This window comes from Mastacembelus armatus, chromosome 3 (genome assembly GCF_900324485.2).
Source record: "Mastacembelus armatus chromosome 3, fMasArm1.2, whole genome shotgun sequence".
In the NCBI taxonomy this organism is placed as follows: domain Eukaryota; kingdom Metazoa; phylum Chordata; class Actinopteri; order Synbranchiformes; family Mastacembelidae; genus Mastacembelus; species Mastacembelus armatus.
In genome coordinates this window covers 4,512,718-4,532,012 of record NC_046635.1, presented here as the reverse complement: position 1 = coordinate 4,532,012, position 19,295 = coordinate 4,512,718, and the positions used below count along the sequence as shown (strand labels likewise).

The following is a 19,295-nucleotide window of genomic DNA, read 5'->3' as shown; positions in this document are numbered from 1 at the left end:
TTTTTATGATTTCCATCTTTATGATTTCTGATTTAATAAATGCACATTGACACATGCATAAAATTGCGAAACAAAAAAAAAGCACTGGTTTTATCTCTCACCATGAGCAGGACTCCTCTCTTTATAGTAGGCTAAAGTCCAGCTGCTGCAGTGAGCCAACAGGTTTTTGTTCTGCCATGAAAACAATTTGGATTTCATAAGTGAAAAGCACATCGTGCAACCGTTCAACAACTCACATTATGTCAAATATGCAATGTCTGACATCCCAGCTGACATTAGGTGAGGACATTAGGTGCACAGATTGACAGTCTATCACAGGGCTGACTACTGGCAATTTAGAGTCACCAATTAACCTAAGTCCTAACTGCACCTGTGGGAGGAAGAAGGAGTACTGAGAGAAAATCATGCAGACGTGGCAGAATGTGTAAACTCCACACAGAAAGGCTCTGGGGTCAATGAGGATTCAAACCCAGAACCTTCTTACTGTGAGGAGTCAGTGCTAACCACAGCACTGCTGTGCTGCTTTGCCGCCTCAGGTGTAAATGTTTGTGTTTATTGGTGATCATGTGATGCTCTATTAAAAAGACAGATGTTACTATTGTCACACATGCTCTGTAGTAGGTTTTATACCAGGAACCTAAAATAAAAATTGTCTTTTGTATGAATTTTATCTAGAAAGCTGTTGATATTGAAACATCTGTTCATGAAATGCTACTTTTTTTTCATTCCTTTGAGTAAATCTAAACATTTGAATACTAAAACATGGTCAGTCCATTTATATTTGACACAGGCAGATGGATCTCAAGCATCATGTTGTGTCTATAGCTACAAAGACAATACAGAGCATAAAGATCAAAGACAGTGTAAGACATAATCAGGAGGTTATGTATATGGAAACTAAAGCTTCACATTTAAAACATTCTGTATGGTTCTACACACCAGAGTTGTCTTGAATCTTTGGAGCAAAAGAAATTTAAAAAAAAAAGGCTTCTGCAGTAAATCCTGCATAGCAGAGCCTGCAGGGACGATACTGTAGCTACGTCTGGCTTGAATAATATGACTAACATTGATAAACTGTGTTTTACTGTCATGATTATCAAATCAATCTGGCACACATTTGGCAGATTTCAGATTGTTTGTAATCTAATATCACCAACACTTGGAGTCTCATTCGATACACATCTGTTTGCCGTGCATGTCTGCATGCGATTGAAAGTGTGACAGCTCAGGTATCTTTCAAATCTGGAATAAAACAATCTGTTTCACATCACAGGCACATCTGGGTTTGAGCAAGACAAATTAATATTAATATTTCACACTAGTTTTCTCTTTGGTCGGACACATTGGAGAAATATCTGAGAAACATGCATTTTGCTAATGCAACATGACTTTAAAGGGCACCAGAGGAATGGTTGTAGAGCGTCCCAGGAACTAAATCATGATAATTAGACAATTAGACTGAACTGAATTACCATTTAATTCAATTTCAATTAATTACCATTAATTAATTTGAGCTCAGTATTAATTTTCATCCACATGGAAAGTAGATGGCAGTTTGAAGGCTGTGGTGAAAACAAAGAAAGAAATCAGTGCGTCACACCAACAGGTCAAAATATCTGCACAAAAGCACAAATATCCTTTCAGAGCTGCATTTCCGGCGTAGAAGAAGACTCGTTCTACGTCATTTGGCTGAACGGCACAGACGTATACACGTGTGTGTGTGTGTACACATTTACCGAAATAGACACGTTTTAACCGCGATTGTGTTGTGTGATCGTGTAGCATACAGCTTCACTGTGAAGTGTGTGTGTGTCTGTGTGTGTCTGTGTGTTAGCAGCCGAAGCTGCAGGCGTTGTCGATCGGATCTGACTCTTGCTAACAGAGGCTAACGTTAGCCGCTTCAGAATGAATCAGGTAATGTTGTTGTTTAGCCTCGGTGCGTCCGGGTGTGTAACGCCGCTGTGTAAGGTCTACCGTCCATTTGGTCTGTTGTGCTGCTGAGCTGTTTCTCACGGTGTCCGAGGTTTGTTTACGTTGTTTACCTCTGTGGGTATTTACACTGTTAAAGTAGAACAAACAAAGGTCCTGTATTTATTGTTACTTAAGTGAAATTATGTAAGTAATGTGGAAAATGTACTTAAACTTTGTATAGTATTCAGAGTAAAAGTACTCAACACTGAGTAATAGTCCTGTTTTATCAGCATTATACTGTTTCAGCTTAAACCACATCATGACTTTTATTATGTAATAATCTGAAAAGTATTTTCTTCATTTATAAATTGTTTGGTTTATAAAACTTCAAACAGAGGTACTTTAGTCACTAAGGATAACTAAATGGTTGCCAGAATGCTATTGTCAACCTCAACATTAAATAAAAAATTACAAAAACACCAAATCCTCTTATTTTGTAAGGATGTTTAATGTTTGATGTTTGAACCATGAACCATACCTGGTTCACGATTAATCAGGTCATCTCTGTGTTTTGTATTTAAAAAATCTTTACCTATAAGGTGGTGTATATATAAGGATGTCCACTTTATGAATTTCAGTAAAAAGCATTTCCCTGTTCTATAGTTGAGTAGAATTGTTAAGTTAAGTATAAAGTAAAAAGTAAAGCTTTAACTCTAAAATAAAAGAACTTAGTTGTTTATCAGTAATGATGGTAGTGATGCATCTAATGTCAGGTCAACAGCCTGCCTACTGACTGACAAATGGCGACCCCCCCCCCCCCCCCCGCCCTCTTTTTTTTTTTTAATGTTGCACTGTTGTTTTTTAAACTGGAAACAGTGACAGAATTATATATCGGTATATTTTGACTCACAGTGTAATGTTGATGAGTTAAGATAAACTTTACTATTCTCTGAAGGGAAGTTCATGTTGAGTGTGAACGTTGATGCTTTAATATATAAACAAGGAATGGGTGAGGTCAGAAGTGATCATTCATTATTATTAGCATCATCAAAATATTAATGTTATGCTAAAATACACAGTTTCTCCTTCACAACTCAATTCAACTAATTTGTCTTTTTGTATGACCTGTTTAATAACAACCCCTCACTTGTTTAATGGCTTTTCCACATTATTGCAACCCGCCATCATGTACATGTTGCGTTGTTTCTGGCCGCTGATTTTTGCATCATTTGTTTTGTCATTCAGCTCTGAGTGTAGGGCCCACACATCCCAGCACTAGCCTGTCAGCATTTAAAGACCAAGCATGAGCAGCCTGGATCAGGACCAGCGTCTCCATCCTGGTTGCCGTGACAAAACAACACTCTCAAGTGATCCAGCAGACACTCGTGAGCTTTCCAAGCAGCCTCTCCAAGGTCTAAAATTGGCATCACATGCCGTTCTGGAGGAAGCGCAGCAGAGAGGCAGGTTGAAGTGCCCTAAATGTGGAGGATCAAGGATGTTCTTTTGCTACACATGCTGCTCATTAGTTGGTGTCAGCCTGCAAGAAATCCCTGTAATCAAGGTCAGTAAAAGGTTGGGACTCACTTGATTGTTCTTTTGGGAGGCCTTCAGCTGTGGAGTTTCTGCAGTGTAGTGGAAAATGTTAAGTCATGTCTTTTATGTAACATTTATGAGCTTGTGCACACAGCTTGGTTGAATTGTAACTTCTGTAGACCTCACTCCACATATTGTACATTGTGTGCAGCTTCCTGTGAAGATAGACATCATCAAGCATCCAAATGAGACAGATGGCAAAAGTACAGCGATCCACGCCAAGCTCCTCGCACCCAGTGATGTCACGATATACACCTTCCCCTGCATACCTGAGTTTGAGAAGAATAAGGTTAGCCATTTGCTTTATCATGACAGAACAGACATACATTTTGTGTCAGTCTGAGTTTGTATTCTTGACTGCAACTAATGATTATTTTAATTATCAATCTACCTAATATTTTGTAGATTAAGTCATTAATTAATTGAAGAGATGGTGACAACTGCCTTCAGCTGCTTTACTGTGTGTGTGCTTAACAGTCCTAAAGCCAAACATATTTAAATCTTCAATAACAAGCCAAAACAGAAACTAGAATGTTTTTATAAAAATACCTGCATAGTGTTTTCTATTTATCAAACCACTAATTGTTTCAGATCAAGTACTCTTTATCTTCATGTTATTTCTGCTGTTGGGTTGTGTTCTTTTACCTTTTATGATAAATCTCATAAAAGCACAGCACTTTTTGTTCCTATAATCTTTGTACACTTTAATTTGAGCAGTTTATTGGAGTTCTGATGTTCTGTTGGTGAGATCATTGTGTTCTTAGTATCTATTTGTTTATTTGTTGTTTATTGTTGCTGTTCTTTTCTATCTATCCACTCACCCCAACCGGTCGAGGCAGATGGCCAAACTGAGCTCGGTTCTGCCGGAGGTTTTTTTCTTCCGTTAAAGGGAGTTTTTCCTCTCCACTGTCACCAAGTCCTTGCTCATAAGGGATTTGTTGGGTTTTTTGTTTTAGTTTTTGTAAAGTGCCTTGAGATGATTTGTATTGTGATTTGGCGCTATACAAATAAATAAAATTGAATTGAATTGAATCGAATCGAATCTCACCTCACTAACTAACCAAGGCTCTTTTTGCTGGTTACTGGGTTAGACCAGACGGCCAGCTCTGCTATGTCCGGATGGTTTCTGACTTCTTCAGTCTGACAATTATTGAGGCCATTGTACTTCTGGGAATATTCAGAGATTTAGAAATGTTTTTATACGTTTTCCTTGATCTGTGTTTTTGCAATTTTCTGCCCATGTTTAAAACATTAAGACAGTTGTAGTACACCACTCTTGGTTTGCATGATGGTGTGTTCAGTGTGTCTTTTTGCTCCCTCCAGGTGGTGTTAGTGTTCCCTGGTCCAGGAGCGGTCTCAGTTCAAGACATGATGCAATATTTGCGGGACAGGATTCAAAGCAGTCCCCATCAATCTTCCAGTGAACCCTGCATAAAGAAACTAAAAACGGAGGATGTTAAACATGCCACACACACTGCAGAGAACCCAGAAGCAGGCACCACAGATGAAGCAGATTGCTTGGGATCAAGGGTGTATCCCCTACAGAGGGTGGTCTTCATTGACAGCACATGGAACCAGACCAACAAGATCAGTACAGATGAGAGATTGCAAGGTAATCACAAAAAATTGCCTTTGTATAGCTTTTCAAAGATGTCTAACTGCTAGTGATTATTACTTCACCCATGACACCATTAAACATGATCTAACTCTGTCGTCTTTGGTGTTTTATGACATACATTTGCTCTTTTCCAGATTTGCTTCAGGTAGAGCTGAAGATGAGGAAAACATGTTTCTGGCGCCATCAGAAGGGCAAACCAGACACCTACCTAGCTACTATCGAGGCAATTTATTATTTTCTCAAGGACTTCCATGTGCACTGCCTCGCTCAGGAGTACAATGGAGAATATGATAATCTTCTCTTCTTCTACTCCTACCTGCACTCAGTTGTCAACAAAGCCAAGATGTCTGTTGGAAAATGTTGAGAAGTGCTAACGAATGTGCTACAAACTGTACTGTTTCATCTCTAAGCCCTAGTATGTTCAGTTTACTGCCTTTTGTGGTATTCGCACTTTTTGATTTGACTATTTACATTTGAAAACCTAAAATTTAACAATGTGCAAAGAAACTGACTTTATATACATTTAAATATTTTTATTTACAAATCATTATTACATTATTGTTTGAGTATTTCATGTCCGTTATTTCCGAAAAACAAAAAACATCTCAAAAATCTTGTGCATCTCTGTTATAGAATCACATTTGTTGCAGACCCAATAAATCTTTTATCCAAAATATGTATCTTGACATTCATTTCTGGATATATAGCATATGTCAACCTGCCTCTGTAATCAAGAACTACAGCATCTGATAGTAATGAGTGGTAATTAATAGTACGTCTCTCTGATCTTGGCTTGCAGGCTGTCACATGTCTTCTTGGCATCTCCCAGTAACATTGATGTGTTGGGCTTGTAGAAAATAGGGTTATCTACTGCAGCATAGCCCACACCTAAGGTCCGCTTCATCACTATCACCTAGAGTGAAATTTAAAATGCATGTTATTCTTTGTACCACATAGCCAAAAACTTTAGATTATTAAAAAAACAAAACAAAAAAAAAAAAAAAGATAAACCAACCTGTTTGGACTTCCACACCTCCAGGACAGGCATGCCAGCAATTATAGAGTTGGGATCTTCTTGTGCTGCAGAATTCACTGTGTCATTAGCTCCGATGACGAGCGTCAACTCTGTCTCTGTTGGCCACAGATAATTATACATTCATACACAAGACACATGAACACAGACTGCTAGCAAAACACTGGTGCACTTGTCCTCACTAGTGTTATTGGGTTTTCCAGCACAACACTTACCCCCTTCTGTCATAAACATAACAAGAGTCTAACTATATATCGACACAAAACACAAGGCTGAGCCGAGTGTGGATCAAGAGGGCAGGAGTGTGGTTATCACACAGCCCAACTGTGAACAGTAAATATTGTAACAGATCTCTCTAGAAAAATGAAGTTTACCTGGGAAGTCTTCATTGATCTCATCCATCTCGAGGACCACATCATAGGGAACTCCAGCCTCGGCCAAGAGGACGTTCAGCTGGCCAGGCATACGACCAGCAACTGGGTGGATACCAAATCTGTTGGAAATGGATTTAAAATATTACTGCTCATCACCAGTTACTGATTTGTGCTGAAAGCTCAGTACTCTCTTGAAAGGGTGAAAAATGCACCCATCCCTTTTGAAGTTCAGATTTGTTATGACATGCATCAAAAAAAAAAAAAAAAAAAAAAAAAAAAAAAAAGTGGTGGGTGGAGAAATATTCAGAAAAAGAAACAGCAACATTATAATGTAATAATTCATTTAAAATCCCACCCAGGTAAAAGTCTGAAATTAACAGCGTACACAATGGACTGTCTCAGGGGTTTTATGCCATCATATTAAATAAAGTTAATATGAAATGACTCACCACACATCTCAGTGTTATATTATGTATCATACTTTTTGATGATACACGTGAGTAGTATTTTCATATAACTAGTGGAGGTTAAGCTAATATTTACTACTTTATATACTGTTAAGTAATTTATGACAGTGGATCTAAAAATACATTTGAATTTATGTTAATATGTAAAATCTGAAAACTAAAGGTTAATTACAGTCATGTAAATGTAGTGGAGTAAAATCCTTAAGTGTCTTAAGCTTGTACTAAAGTACATGTATTCTCCTGGCATTGTTTGTGTAAAAAGTACTTTGTTACATTGGCATCATAGGATAATGCAAATATCAGGTTTTTGTTTGGTTTTTTTTGGTCACAGTGAAAAATTAAGTCCAGTGAGTGTAGACTCTTGGTCTGAAGCCACCTGAGGACAGAAATCGTAATCTAGTTTTAAAAATGAAGAGCGTGGTGTAGATAGTCACCTGACAGTCTTGCCCTGTTCCCTCAGCATCTTCACCATGTCTGCAATTGGGTACTGGGCCTTGGCTGCACACAGACCCCAGCCTGTGTACACAAAAAAATAAAATTAAATAAGAACAGAAAATAAATAACAGTCTAAAAAAAATTATTATTCATATTGGGATCATTATTTGATAAGTACCCAGTGATTCTGTAAACCGTTAGTGAATCTATAATCCAATCATTTCGTATTCTGGATTTGTGTTTTTCCTTATTTCCCAGTTGGAACATGTATCTGACAGTGTTCATTCTTAAATGAAAACACAGCACTCCACAAGGGCTTCAACAACAAGCCAGTTATTCCTCTAGTCCTTTCTTTTGTCCTCCTCTCCCTTCACCACAAGTCTCCTTTCTGTATTAAATCACAATGGTTCATTGGTCTGAGGGACATTTTTCTAAGAAAACCCTTCACATATGTGGGGTGCATTTGGTTCCCCTGCGTGCAAAGACCTCCTTTCCCTGTCTGCATAACCCCTCTTTAACCCTGGTGGTCAGGTATCTTGTAGAGTTCAGCATTACCCCTCATCAAGTTTTTTTTTTTTTTTTTTAAACCAGTCGTCCATAACCCGTATCTTCTAATTCCCCAGACAACCGGAGCCTTCTGCTTCCTCACTGCTGTGCTTTGTTGTTGACAGTGCATGGAGACGTCTTGAGTCTGGACTCAATAGCGCTTATGACTTTTCACTGTTTCTCTAATCAAAGCAGCATGTTGGCCCACACATCTGTCCTTACATTGGTTTGGAGCTGTTGGAAAACAACAGCAGTCCAAGTATCGAGTTATTCAGAGCGAGTCGTCTTGCTCAGGCCACTTAACTATTCACTTGTAGGAAAAGTTGGGGTTTTTCTATTTAATGGGTAAATATGCATTTGTTATCTCAGATAAATACATAAAACCATCGTGGTTCACTCAAGAATATCAGTCACTTCAAATTGTGTCACATCAGACCAAGTGGCTGTGGGATCATTTGTGGGCAAACTGCGCCTTCTTGTGGTCACCCTGCTTCAATATTCTTAGCTCTGCAAATTCCTACATCAATCGGAGGTCCTGACCATTTCCAAGCTATTTTTACTTTTCCAGAGCCGCTGCACAAACATTTTTTTCTTCCCATATTGGCAGAGTAGTCTCAACCTTTTTGTCAGGTGATGTTAATCAGAGGAGAACGGATGCTGACATTTGATGCTATTGATCCAGACAGTCTAAAAAGCTGCAGCTGGAGTGCAGAAGAGGATCCATGCTGTCCAGTGATGAGAGATTCTATTAAAGGTTGTGCTACACTTTTTTTCTCTGATGTCAATCCAAACCTCTTTTTATACCTGGATCCACTTTTTTTTTTGATCACTGTGTAATGGGGGAGATGCTTTTACTACCTGATATAAAAAGAACCCTTAGAGTTAATAGCTGGTCAAAATTCCTTCGGCAGCAAAGACTAAGTTGTTGGGCTTACTAGCCTCAACTTTGAATAATATGTATGATATTAAATGTTATGGCAATAATTTAAAATCATTAGACTGCTCTGTACAACACACACAAATGTCCATCTGAACGGCCTACATCACCATCTAATTTGCAGCACTGACACTCAGGAATTAATGTCTCAACAGGTACAGGTCAACAGGTAACATACACAATAATAATGGTTCATGGTCAATAGCACACATAACATTTGTAAAATAATAACTCACTTAATATCAAGTTGTTTAATATCGCACAACACAGACATGTACTGATTGACCTTCTCCTCCCTGTTACAGATTATACTGCATGCTCTAATTACCCAGTATGCTTTTCACTTCATTTTTTAAGTTTAAGTTAATAAAGAACAGGAAATAGCTTGAAATCTGTGTGTTAATGTATAGTTTTTGTTTTTATAGTTGAGAGGCACCATATTGGCACAGATTAAGACCTACGTGTGGCTCTGATAAATTGTCATTTAGATGTAAAATATAAGATTACAGCTTTGAAAATGAAAATAATTGGGAGAAGGAAGAAGATTGTATGATATAAAAAGAATTCTTGGTGCTGCTGCACTAAGTTTGAGCTCGAGTTAGTACTTTTAAATTTACATGATGTAGCGGTCATTTAACAAAAGACTAAATGTTGCACATAAACCTTATGTGTGATATAAGAGTCCCTTATATCACTTATTTTAGCAGGAAAAATACATTTATGAGTTTTTTGGTTTATATTTATTATATTTATAGTCTTTGCTGCATGACTGGAAGGAGTTACACTAAAGATTTCCTCGTATATTTTTTGCCTTATAAATACCTAATGGACAGTATTTGTAAATGTCTTATGTACCTGGTGTGATGATGATGCTGTTGGCTTCTTTTATTATGTCAATGGTCTGGTCAGTGTTGACCTCAGTGTGGGTGCCAACAATCTCCATGGGCTTGCCGCCTGCTGTAGAGGTGGTGCCGTACCCACCCAGGATCACATTGGGCAGGGAGCGGTTCATAGCCTTGGAAGAAGAGAACAAAACTCAGGTTCACTATAGTGAGTGCACTGCATAAGTTCAAACGTGGCTAGATGCTCACCACACACATGATGTAGGAGAGGATGGCACCAGAGGAGCCAATGAGAGCTCCAACAATTGTCATGAGATTGTTGTCAAGTAAGAAGCCTTCAGCACAGAGCGCCCATCCAGAGTAGCTGTTCAACACAGTGATGACCACAGGCATGTCAGCGCCCCCGATGGCTGCTGTCAGGGTTACGCCCTGTGGGGAGAAGTACAGAAATAAAATAAGCAATGATTAAAATCATTCAACCATTTTAAAACAGGCTTACATCTAAAACAAGATGCAAAATACCTATATTCAAGTTCTGACTCATCTTTAACAGCCAAGAGTTTAAACTTTTTCATCATTATATCATCAAACTTCACTCTGGGTAGAGTAAAAGTGGTACAAGGTACCATCTTTTGTTATAAGTAAACATATCATTGAATCCATGTATCTAAAAGATTGAAGGCCATTGTGGCCTAAAACTAAACAGGACGAAAACCATTTTAAAACTGATGTGCATTTTTATGTTTTTGCTTAGTGAATATTTCAAACTCACCATAACAGTGGAAAGCCCAGACACTCCCAGTAAACATCCCATGCCAGTACCATAGCTGGAACTGAGCATGAAGGGAACCATGCCACCCATCGACGCTGCCATCAGACCGGCATTCAATACGTGTCGTCCCGGCAACAGCAGAGGGGCAGAGTTCAGGACGCCTACAACCAAAAACATGCAAGGCTAAAGGAAACAATCTGACAAAATAAACTGTAAGCAGTTGAGTGTCTTTGAATCCTCTAATGATGTGTCTGACAATCTGTCCAGACTGCAGCCCTCCACCGCCCTGTGCTACCCACAAATTACCAGAAACATTCTTATATGTTCATCTTGATCACTGCACTGAAATGTAAATTTGTAATTGCTGACATATGTACACAAAACCCCATGTTCAGACCTGGATTTACCACAGGATCTTTGGCTTTAATCAGATGAAAGACAATCAGCACCAGAGAAAGTAAAGCCTGGTATGTTTATATAGATACCAGCGTTTCAAATGAAGGGCAATGATTATACTTGCTGGTCATATGGCAGCAAAAAAAGGAAGCGTGGTGCCCTTCATGCTCACAGTCTGACTTTAAGGTTTATCACATGAACAATATCTGTATAATTGTTGTGTATACTATATACTGCAGGAAGCTGCACATATATTGTTAGGTAAAAATCTATTACTAACCTTGAAGCTTCCCATAGGCCACCAATGATCCACTGAAGGTGACGCCTCCAATGTAGGTGCCCAGATATGCCACAGTCTTGAGCACACCAGCAGCTGGGTGAGTGTCCAGGTGGGGGTATTCGATCATGAACTCTGCGATGCACGTGAGAACAGCTGCCAGCCCCACGAGGCTGTGGAAGGCTGCCACGAGCTGTGGCAAGTCTGAGATTTCAATACGCTTGGCAATTGTCAGACCTGCAGTTGAAAGATCAGCCCAATACCGTGAAGAAAGACAGATTTCAGTAACTCTTGGTGAGTTAGTTGTTGGCTATGTCAAACACCAGATACCAAACCTCTCATGCATATTGGCTGAATTTGAAGACAGAACATGTAACAAAGAAAAAAGATAAAGTGGGAAAAAAAAGCACAAACTGTTTAAAGGCAGACACCTGCTTTCAGTTACTGGCCCTGCTCTTCAAAGCCGACCTAATGAGCCCTAAGTTAAGAATGTGTCTTTGGCAAAAAACAGAGCCACTCATTTAATGTCCAGTAGACCCTCACGCTCTGCAGCCTGTGTGTGTTGTTTAACAGCATTTATCATCACACTTCCATAAATTGCGATTAACACGTAGAACGATTACACATGACGATGAAAACCACTTATCTCGGTATCTGGACAGAATGATTGATGCTCTGTTATGAATAGGCAAAAGATTCACACTCTTCAAAGAGCAGAGGAGACACATGCAAACTTAATGCAACTCAGTCATGATGGGTCTGCAGTTTCTAAACAAATTGCAGGACTTCAAAGACACCATGGCCAAGCTTTATTAGTTTCACTTCTTTTCAGTTGGAAATTGAAATCCCAACATGCCTCATTGTTACTGAGCATCGTTGCCATGACACAGCATGGTTCCTGGTGGGTTTAGATTGCAAACAGCAAAAAGAACTGTCCTTGAACTAAACTAGGCAGAGCTGCAGTGAATGATAATCAGCGTCAGAGTGGGGATTCTGCACCACAATAATCCTGTCTATCAACTGCTTGCAAAAAACAGTTTCTTAACCAGATAATCATAACCTGTAATCATGTGTATCTCAAATGCAACTACCTACCCAGGGTTCCTCCAGTGGCCATGGCCAGAGACATCTGAGACAGAAGCTCGGGTGAGGGTTTGAGGGCACCAAGGGTAGCAGCGATGCCCCCTGCCACTCCCATCATACCCAAGGCGTTCCCCAAGCGACTGGTGTTCTGGGCAGAGAGGCCTGCCAGCGCCCCGACACAGCACAGGCCTGAGCCCAAGTACATCATCTAAGGTGAAAACAGAGACTTATTCTGTAGAACAGAAAGTGTAATGTCCTTACATTTTCCTTAGATCATCCAGAAGGAATAATTAAATAGAAACTTAATGTTATGGATAAAAACTAGGCATTTGGGCTGAACTGATCAAAATCAAACAAAAAAAACGCAACCATCATCATAAAATACCAAATAAATTAAGAGCAACACGTTTTAGTGAAATGCTGAGATGCATCTGCTGCCACCTGCTCAATGCTGTATCCAGCTGCCACTGAAGCTCCGTATCCTCCAACAAACACAGCGCCAGGCAGCGCATACAGGTAGTTGTACTCAGGAGGGTCAGTGGGACGCTTGAACATGTCCAACATCCTCTGGGTGATCAAAAAGCCACCTGCACACAGAAATTCATTGGATTCAGCAGACAGTGGATCTTGTCAAGTTATTTTTGGGTTCGAGTGTTGAATGTCAGACCGGCAATGTTGATGGAGGAGACAAAGGCAGCAGCCAGGGCAAGACTCTCAGGCAGGGTGGAGGGTGTGAGTCCTCCACCCATCAGCACCAGGCCTCCTACTGCTGTCAGACCTGACAAAGATGATAAATGAGTAGGAGTCATTTCAGGACTGTTTCTAAATTTCGTCATAACCATCTCCATTTGTATGAATTTTGGATTCTGGACTGTGTCTGCAATAAAGCTTTGATGATGATGATGATATTGACTCCCGACCTGAGATGGCATTGGTGACAGACATGAGCGGTGAATGCAGAGCGGGGGTGACGCCCCACACTGTGTGGTATCCCACAATCCCTGCCAAGCCGAAGGTCGTGACCATCTGAGTGAAGGCTGCGTTTGGAGAGATGATGCCCAGTGCTAGACAGGTGGACACACCTACAGACAGACAGCAGAGCTGTGTTATGTTTATATGCCTTTGTACAGTTTCCATATTCCAGTTTACCATCAAGCAATGGAATAAATGAACAGGGGGGAAAAAAAAAAAAATGTCTGCACTTTCACAAGAGGTTATGCAAGTATGATGACTCATAGTTTCTCTGGGACTTCAAAGAACTGAACTCAGGTCATGCTTAGCTCTGATTAGGAACAATAAGTGTCTACATTCAAACTTCTAAGAATTTTTTTTTTTTAATGCTCTTGCCAATGAAAACAAATTTTAAAAAGACCAAAAACTTTCCAAAAGAGGTACCATATGGAACTATGGCCACAACTAACAATTGTAATTATTATTATTTATTCTAGAGACAATTTTCTATAATCATTTGGTAAATAAAATGAAATTATGTCTCGAGGAGACATTTTCAAGTCCGGGTGGATCCGGGTTCAAGACAAAAGTTCAAAACCAAAACACAAACCACTTTCTTTGATGTAAGACATGAAAATGCAACAAGTCTTAACATTTAGACGCTTATATCATCACAGTGTTTGGTATTTTTGTTTGACAATTAAGTGAATAATCAATTATAATAATCATAATAATATGTATGACTATTTTAGTGTGCTCACCTGTCATTACTGGTTAAATTTCAATCAGGTTAATTGTACAAATTAATATCTTTTCTTCAATTAAAAAGAAGTGGGGAAAATATTTTACAAATACCTTAAAAAAAAAAAATAACTTCACTAATTTGTGCCAAACTTCATGTACAGATTTTTTTTCCTCAAGGGATCCAAGTATTCTTGTCTGACCTGCAGTGTAGATGCCAGCAGAGGTCAAGGTGCGGTTGAAAGGGGAGACTGCCGCCGCTTTCTCAGCCTCCAGCTCTGCGACTGTTTTCTGTTTTACTGGGGCTGGTGGTGATGTTTTAGGGAGGGGGGACGGGAACATGTTCTTGCCATCCTGGATACACAAAACACAAAAGAGGACCAGTGTGAGAACATGGATAAAGCCCAGAGTTTTGCGTGCGAAACAGACATCAAGACTTTTGAGTCTTGCACTGTGGGAGATCTCTCCTGAATGGTGAGAGCATTCAAACTCCAAACTCATGGACTGTATCGGAGGCTTCACTGAACAAACAGCAATCACGAACCAGTTAGCAGTGGTTTTGTAAGATAAATTCTGTGTTAAGGGGCCTCAATAATGCTTAGTTTAACAAGGGGTAAACTGATATGTCCTGTTGAGGTTGCATGCTTTCTCTGCCTTAAACAATGTGTCAAAGCCAAAATTCCCGGAAAAGTATATTTTGAAACATTCATAACATTCTTGCTGGGATCCAGCTTGAGCTATTCCCAGATGGAACTGGGTTGTTAGTACTTATTTGGTGCAGTATCCTAGCACGACAGGATCTGTTAGTTTGTGCTGAGTGGGACAGATGGCAGCCAAGATGGAGGTTCCCAGTCAACAGATATTATATACAGATATACAACAACAAATAAAGACCTACCTTCAGAACAAGAGTCCCACGGATGACATGGTCAATTGTACCATAGTCAAATTCATCTGTGGGCTCATAGTGGAAGTATTCTTTGTCCGGGCTGATGGCCTTCAGCAGCTTCACTATGTTATTTGAATACAGAGTGCTGGCCTGGGAGGCCAGGCGGCTGGGCAGGTCTGTGTAGCCGATGTGCGTTATTCCCTAGTTATTAAAAGAAAAGCATACAATATGTAAATTCTACATAAAGACAAAAAAAAAAAAACAGAAAGACAAGACTTATTTTATCTTAGCAGAGCAGAAAGCTCACCTTGTAAACATACAGCTCACCAGGCTTGGTAGTCTCGATGTTACCCCCTGCCTCTGCAGCCAGATCCACCACCACAGAGCCATCTCTCATTGACTCCACAAACTCCTTCTTGATAAGAATGGGAGCGCGCTTCCCTGTGTGGGAAAAGCAAACAGAGGGACATGTCAAATAAAATAAATAATAAAAAGAAACAAAACCACATAAAAGAGGAATCAATACACTTAACGCACCAAGGGGGACAAGAGTCTGAGTTATGTTAGAAGAAATGTCATGTGTCTAGTAAACTTGACATTTTACAACAACGAAGATTTGAGTCTGTAGCTGCTTTGAACAACTTCACCTGTCTGTTGTAGACAGGTAGGGATTTTTATTTAGCTGTCAACTGATGCTGATGTGGACTATTGGGAGTAGTTGTGCTTCAACTGTAAAGTAAATTGACTTTGAAGTGACTCATCACTACAGATAATGCCTTTCATAATCACTCATTTGGTTCAGTATTACTCTGTAAAACCATTTTGATCAACACAGCTGTCATCACCAAAGTTGAAAGACAAGTGAGGAAGATTTCAGTGTAAATGTGGTTTCACTGACCTGGAATCAGGGCAGTGCTGATGACAATGTCAACTTCTTTACACTGCTTGGCAAAAAGGGCCATCTCAGCCTCAATGAACTCCTTAGACATCTCTTTGGCATAACCTCCGACCCCCTCGCCAGACTCTCTGATGTCTACTTCTAAAGGCTCGGCCCCAAATGACCTGAACTGCTCCAGGGCTGCTGGCCTGACAGTCAAGTAACAGGTTATTGTCAAAATCAGGATCCTCACAACCATCATCACTCACTCTGCAGTCTAACTCATGTCCCTCTTCACACATACCTGGTGTCAAATCCTCTGACTATGGCTCCCATTGACTTGGCTGCCCCTGCTGCTGCTAAACCAGCCACTCCACCTCCAATAACCAAGACCTGTGTACACCAGAAACATATTGTTATACAGGAAGGACACCAACAGGACAGGAACGCTGTGAGTGGGATGGAAATCCCTCATGTTGACTTGCTGTTACCTTTGCTGGAGGGACTTTTCCTGCAGCAGTGATCTGACCAGTGAAGAACCTCCCAAAGTGGTTTGCAGCCAGAACCACAGCCTTGTACCTGTAAAACAATCATTCATATAGCATTTACCATATGTAGACATTCCTGAACAGGTACAAACAAGTGTATTTGCTTGTAAATATATATTTTTTGTTACCCAGCGATGTTAGCCATTGAGCTAAGTGCATCATAGCCCTGTGCGATGGTGACCCTGGGCACCTGGTCCATGGCCAACACAGTGCTCTGTCTCTCCGACAGCTTTTTCATTAGCTCAGAATTCTGTGCTGGATAGATGAAGCTCACCAAGGTGGACTTAGGCTTCAGGAGGTCTATCTCATTCAGACTGGGGGCTCGGACCTAAAGCAGAAGAGGCACACTACAAGTTCTGAGTGGAAATTCAGGAGGAGAAATTCACTAGACTCAAACAAACAAACGGTATTATCAAACAGCAAATCAAACAGCAAATCAAACAGCAGATGTTTACAAACCTTGAGGACCAAATCTGAGCCAAGGGCTCCCTTGACATCAGTGATGGTGGCTCCAGCATCTTTGTACTGCTGGTCAGAGAACTTGGACTCATCTCCAGCGCCGCTCTCCACCTGGACCTTGAAGCCTTGTTTGACCAGTGTCTGCACTCCCGCAGGCGACAACGCCACACGACGCTCATTCTGTACGGTCTCCTTTGGAACGCCAACCACCACGTCCTTGTAGAGCACACCTGAACACACAAAGCAGCTGATAGCTGAGTCTGCCGCATGTAAAAAGCCACAGAATGATCTAAACTTTTAAATAACGAACATTTTTGTATTAGAACCAGTCATACAAAGAAAATAACTAAGTTTATACTAAACACTGGATGGCTTGTGTGTCTTTGCATTTTTGTGCAACACAAGACAGCATTTACGTACAGCTAAGACTGTGTGGATGGGAACAGTGTCAGATTACACATTTCTCTCCATACATGGCACAGTGACCTCGCCACCATGGAGACATTATTAGCAGGTGACTGGCTCAGAGCCAGCAAACACAGACCAGGCCTGCACTCCCACATAGACACACTCAAAATTCAAACTTAAAAGCACTCAGTAACACTTTCACCAAAACCTGGAGACAAATGCCCTTCGAGTCAGCACCACTGACTCCATTAGCCGACGACTGAACAGAATCTGCCAGGCTGCAGTTACACTTTTACATGTCACCTTTAACTGACCTCCCACATGTTTTCACATGTTAGCGCCTGCAGCTCAGTGAGCAAACTTACCGCCTGATTCACAGCTGATTTGAGACGAAGTCTATGGACCAGCTACAAACAGTTTCCCCACTATTCAGTGTGGAAGGAGCATGTCCTTGAGGAAGTCAAAGAAATGCTGACCCAGCCTGTCTCTAAGGTTAAGCAAAGAGATTTTAGTAGAGCTGCACATTTCCTACCTCTGGAGGCCTTTTGGTCCCATAACACAGGGAAAGTCCTGAAATGCCTCCTCCCAGGTATCTTCTGACGGGCCCCTTGGTGGAAGAAAATGACAGAAGAGCTGGAGATGCAGCGCAGGAGGCTCGACATGGCCACTGAGCGTCTGCCCTAAGACTTTATCCTTAGGTTCTTAAAAAATAAACACAAATAAGCAGAGGTAGATGATAAGTTAATACTCCTCCATCTGCTGTTAAATAACACAGAACATTATAATCCCCCCCAACTAGGTCCTGACACCCCCCCCAGTCACACACTCAGGCTGTCCGTGCTGCAAGGCCTACAGACAGCAGTGACATTTCTGCTCTGCAGGACACACGCGCACACAGGGCCTAGGGTTGACCACACTACGGGCTTGTTCGCGAGATCTGGATTATGACGGCACAGAGGGAAACTGTGCCAAGCCAGGCCTGGGTGTTGTAGGCAGGAGCACAGAGAAGTGGGCAGAGAAATCAGGAGTCACATACACAGTGATGAAATGGGGGGGGGGGACCTATTTACATGGAACACCTTACATAAACTGTTAAAATGTGATGTTTACAAATATTGATCTGAAACACACAATTTCCTTAACAAAAAAAAAAAAAAAACACACACTGTGGGCACTTGGACTAGTCTGCTTGGTTATTTGATGTTTGAGCCAGACCAGTTGTTTATATTAAACTATTTGCTAATTTCCTGCTAAACAGTCAGTTCATTCATTCATTCATTCATTTATCGATTCATTCATTGAATCACAGCCAATCCTCTTCCCCCTCCCACCTCCTGTTTACCAATTTACTCACACACTGAAAGACGGCGTTAATATTCACGGACTTGCCTTTCTGAAAGAGCAGGTTAACGGGGCAACGTTCCCTCAGCAGCGGGGTCACCTGCGCAAAGTCCTACCCCACCCCAAAAAAAAAAAAAAAAAAAAAGAAGAAGAAAAAGACGTAGAAGAAGAAATCCCCTCGCCCTCCTTACAAACAGACACAAACAACCTCCCACAGTTTCGACACCACCAAGGCACTATTTATATAAATAGAAAGCCACGTGACTTCACTCCTGACCACCCTCCCCGCAGCCGCTGCGTAAAACACAGATTGTCTATCTGCGCATTAAAGGCTGTCTCAACGTATTTTACGCTTATCATTAACATGAGTGGACATCAGAACGAGTCACACTGCTCATTATATTTAAAAAAGATATGCAAAGGTATAAAAAAATATGCAAAGGTATAAAAAGATATGCAAAGGTTTAAAAAAATATGCAAAGGTATAAAAAGATATGCAAAGGTTTAAAAAAATATGCAAAGGTATAAAAAGATATGCAGCGGTAAAAGGTAAAAGGTATACATTGACGGTGTCGCCATAGCCCCTCAGCTTCAAATCAAAAATGATGTAAATGATGTTTATTATATTGGCCACACAAATAACTGAGCAATATCATGTTTTTTTTTTATTTCTGTAGACTACAGGGTTTATGCATTTTCTTCTCTAGACACAAGGTGGCGCCAGAGCTCCGGAGAAATGTACCAATTGTTGGACGATTATGACTATTTCCTTGATTTCAGTGGCGGTGCAGCTGGGC

The 19,295-nt window shown here is 40.5% G+C and overlaps 2 protein-coding genes across 4 annotated transcripts; one reads left to right on the top strand and one right to left on the bottom strand.

The window, feature by feature from the left end:
- The first annotated feature begins 1,676 nt into the window (after nucleotides 1–1,676).
- dtwd1 (DTW motif tRNA-uridine aminocarboxypropyltransferase 1) lies at nucleotides 1,677–5,702 on the top strand. Of its 2 annotated transcripts, none has more exons than XM_026320115.2 (5): nucleotides 1,677–1,914; nucleotides 3,157–3,472; nucleotides 3,656–3,793; nucleotides 4,828–5,116; nucleotides 5,257–5,702. In XM_026320115.2, the coding sequence occupies exons 2-5, from the start codon at nucleotides 3,215–3,217 to the stop codon at nucleotides 5,484–5,486; spliced, it is 915 nt and encodes a 304-aa protein (XP_026175900.1). In that variant the 5' UTR covers nucleotides 1,677–1,914; nucleotides 3,157–3,214; the 3' UTR covers nucleotides 5,487–5,702. The 2 variants fall into 2 exon arrangements, with proteins under 2 accessions (XP_026175900.1, XP_026175901.1); XM_026320116.2 differs by having other exon boundaries at nucleotides 1,677–2,023.
- Nucleotides 5,641–18,563, bottom strand: nnt2 (nicotinamide nucleotide transhydrogenase 2). 2 transcript variants are annotated; one of them, XM_033325005.1, is made up of 22 exons: nucleotides 18,547–18,563; nucleotides 17,690–17,858; nucleotides 16,750–16,979; nucleotides 16,419–16,618; nucleotides 16,234–16,321; nucleotides 16,047–16,135; nucleotides 15,764–15,951; nucleotides 15,173–15,306; nucleotides 14,875–15,066; nucleotides 14,180–14,330; nucleotides 13,205–13,366; nucleotides 12,952–13,062; nucleotides 12,726–12,871; nucleotides 12,297–12,492; nucleotides 11,205–11,438; nucleotides 10,529–10,689; nucleotides 10,006–10,185; nucleotides 9,770–9,929; nucleotides 7,431–7,512; nucleotides 6,530–6,648; nucleotides 6,138–6,253; nucleotides 5,889–6,035 (listed from the first exon to the last, which is right to left on the bottom strand). In XM_033325005.1, exons 2-22 carry the CDS (start codon nucleotides 17,817–17,819, stop codon nucleotides 5,889–5,891), a joined length of 3,216 nt encoding a protein of 1,071 aa, XP_033180896.1. In that variant the 5' UTR covers nucleotides 17,820–17,858; nucleotides 18,547–18,563. The 2 variants fall into 2 exon arrangements, with proteins under 2 accessions (XP_026175898.1, XP_033180896.1); XM_026320113.1 differs by lacking the exon at nucleotides 18,547–18,563 and having other exon boundaries at nucleotides 5,641–6,035; nucleotides 17,690–17,819.
- Between the last annotated feature and the right edge of the window lie 732 nt (nucleotides 18,564–19,295).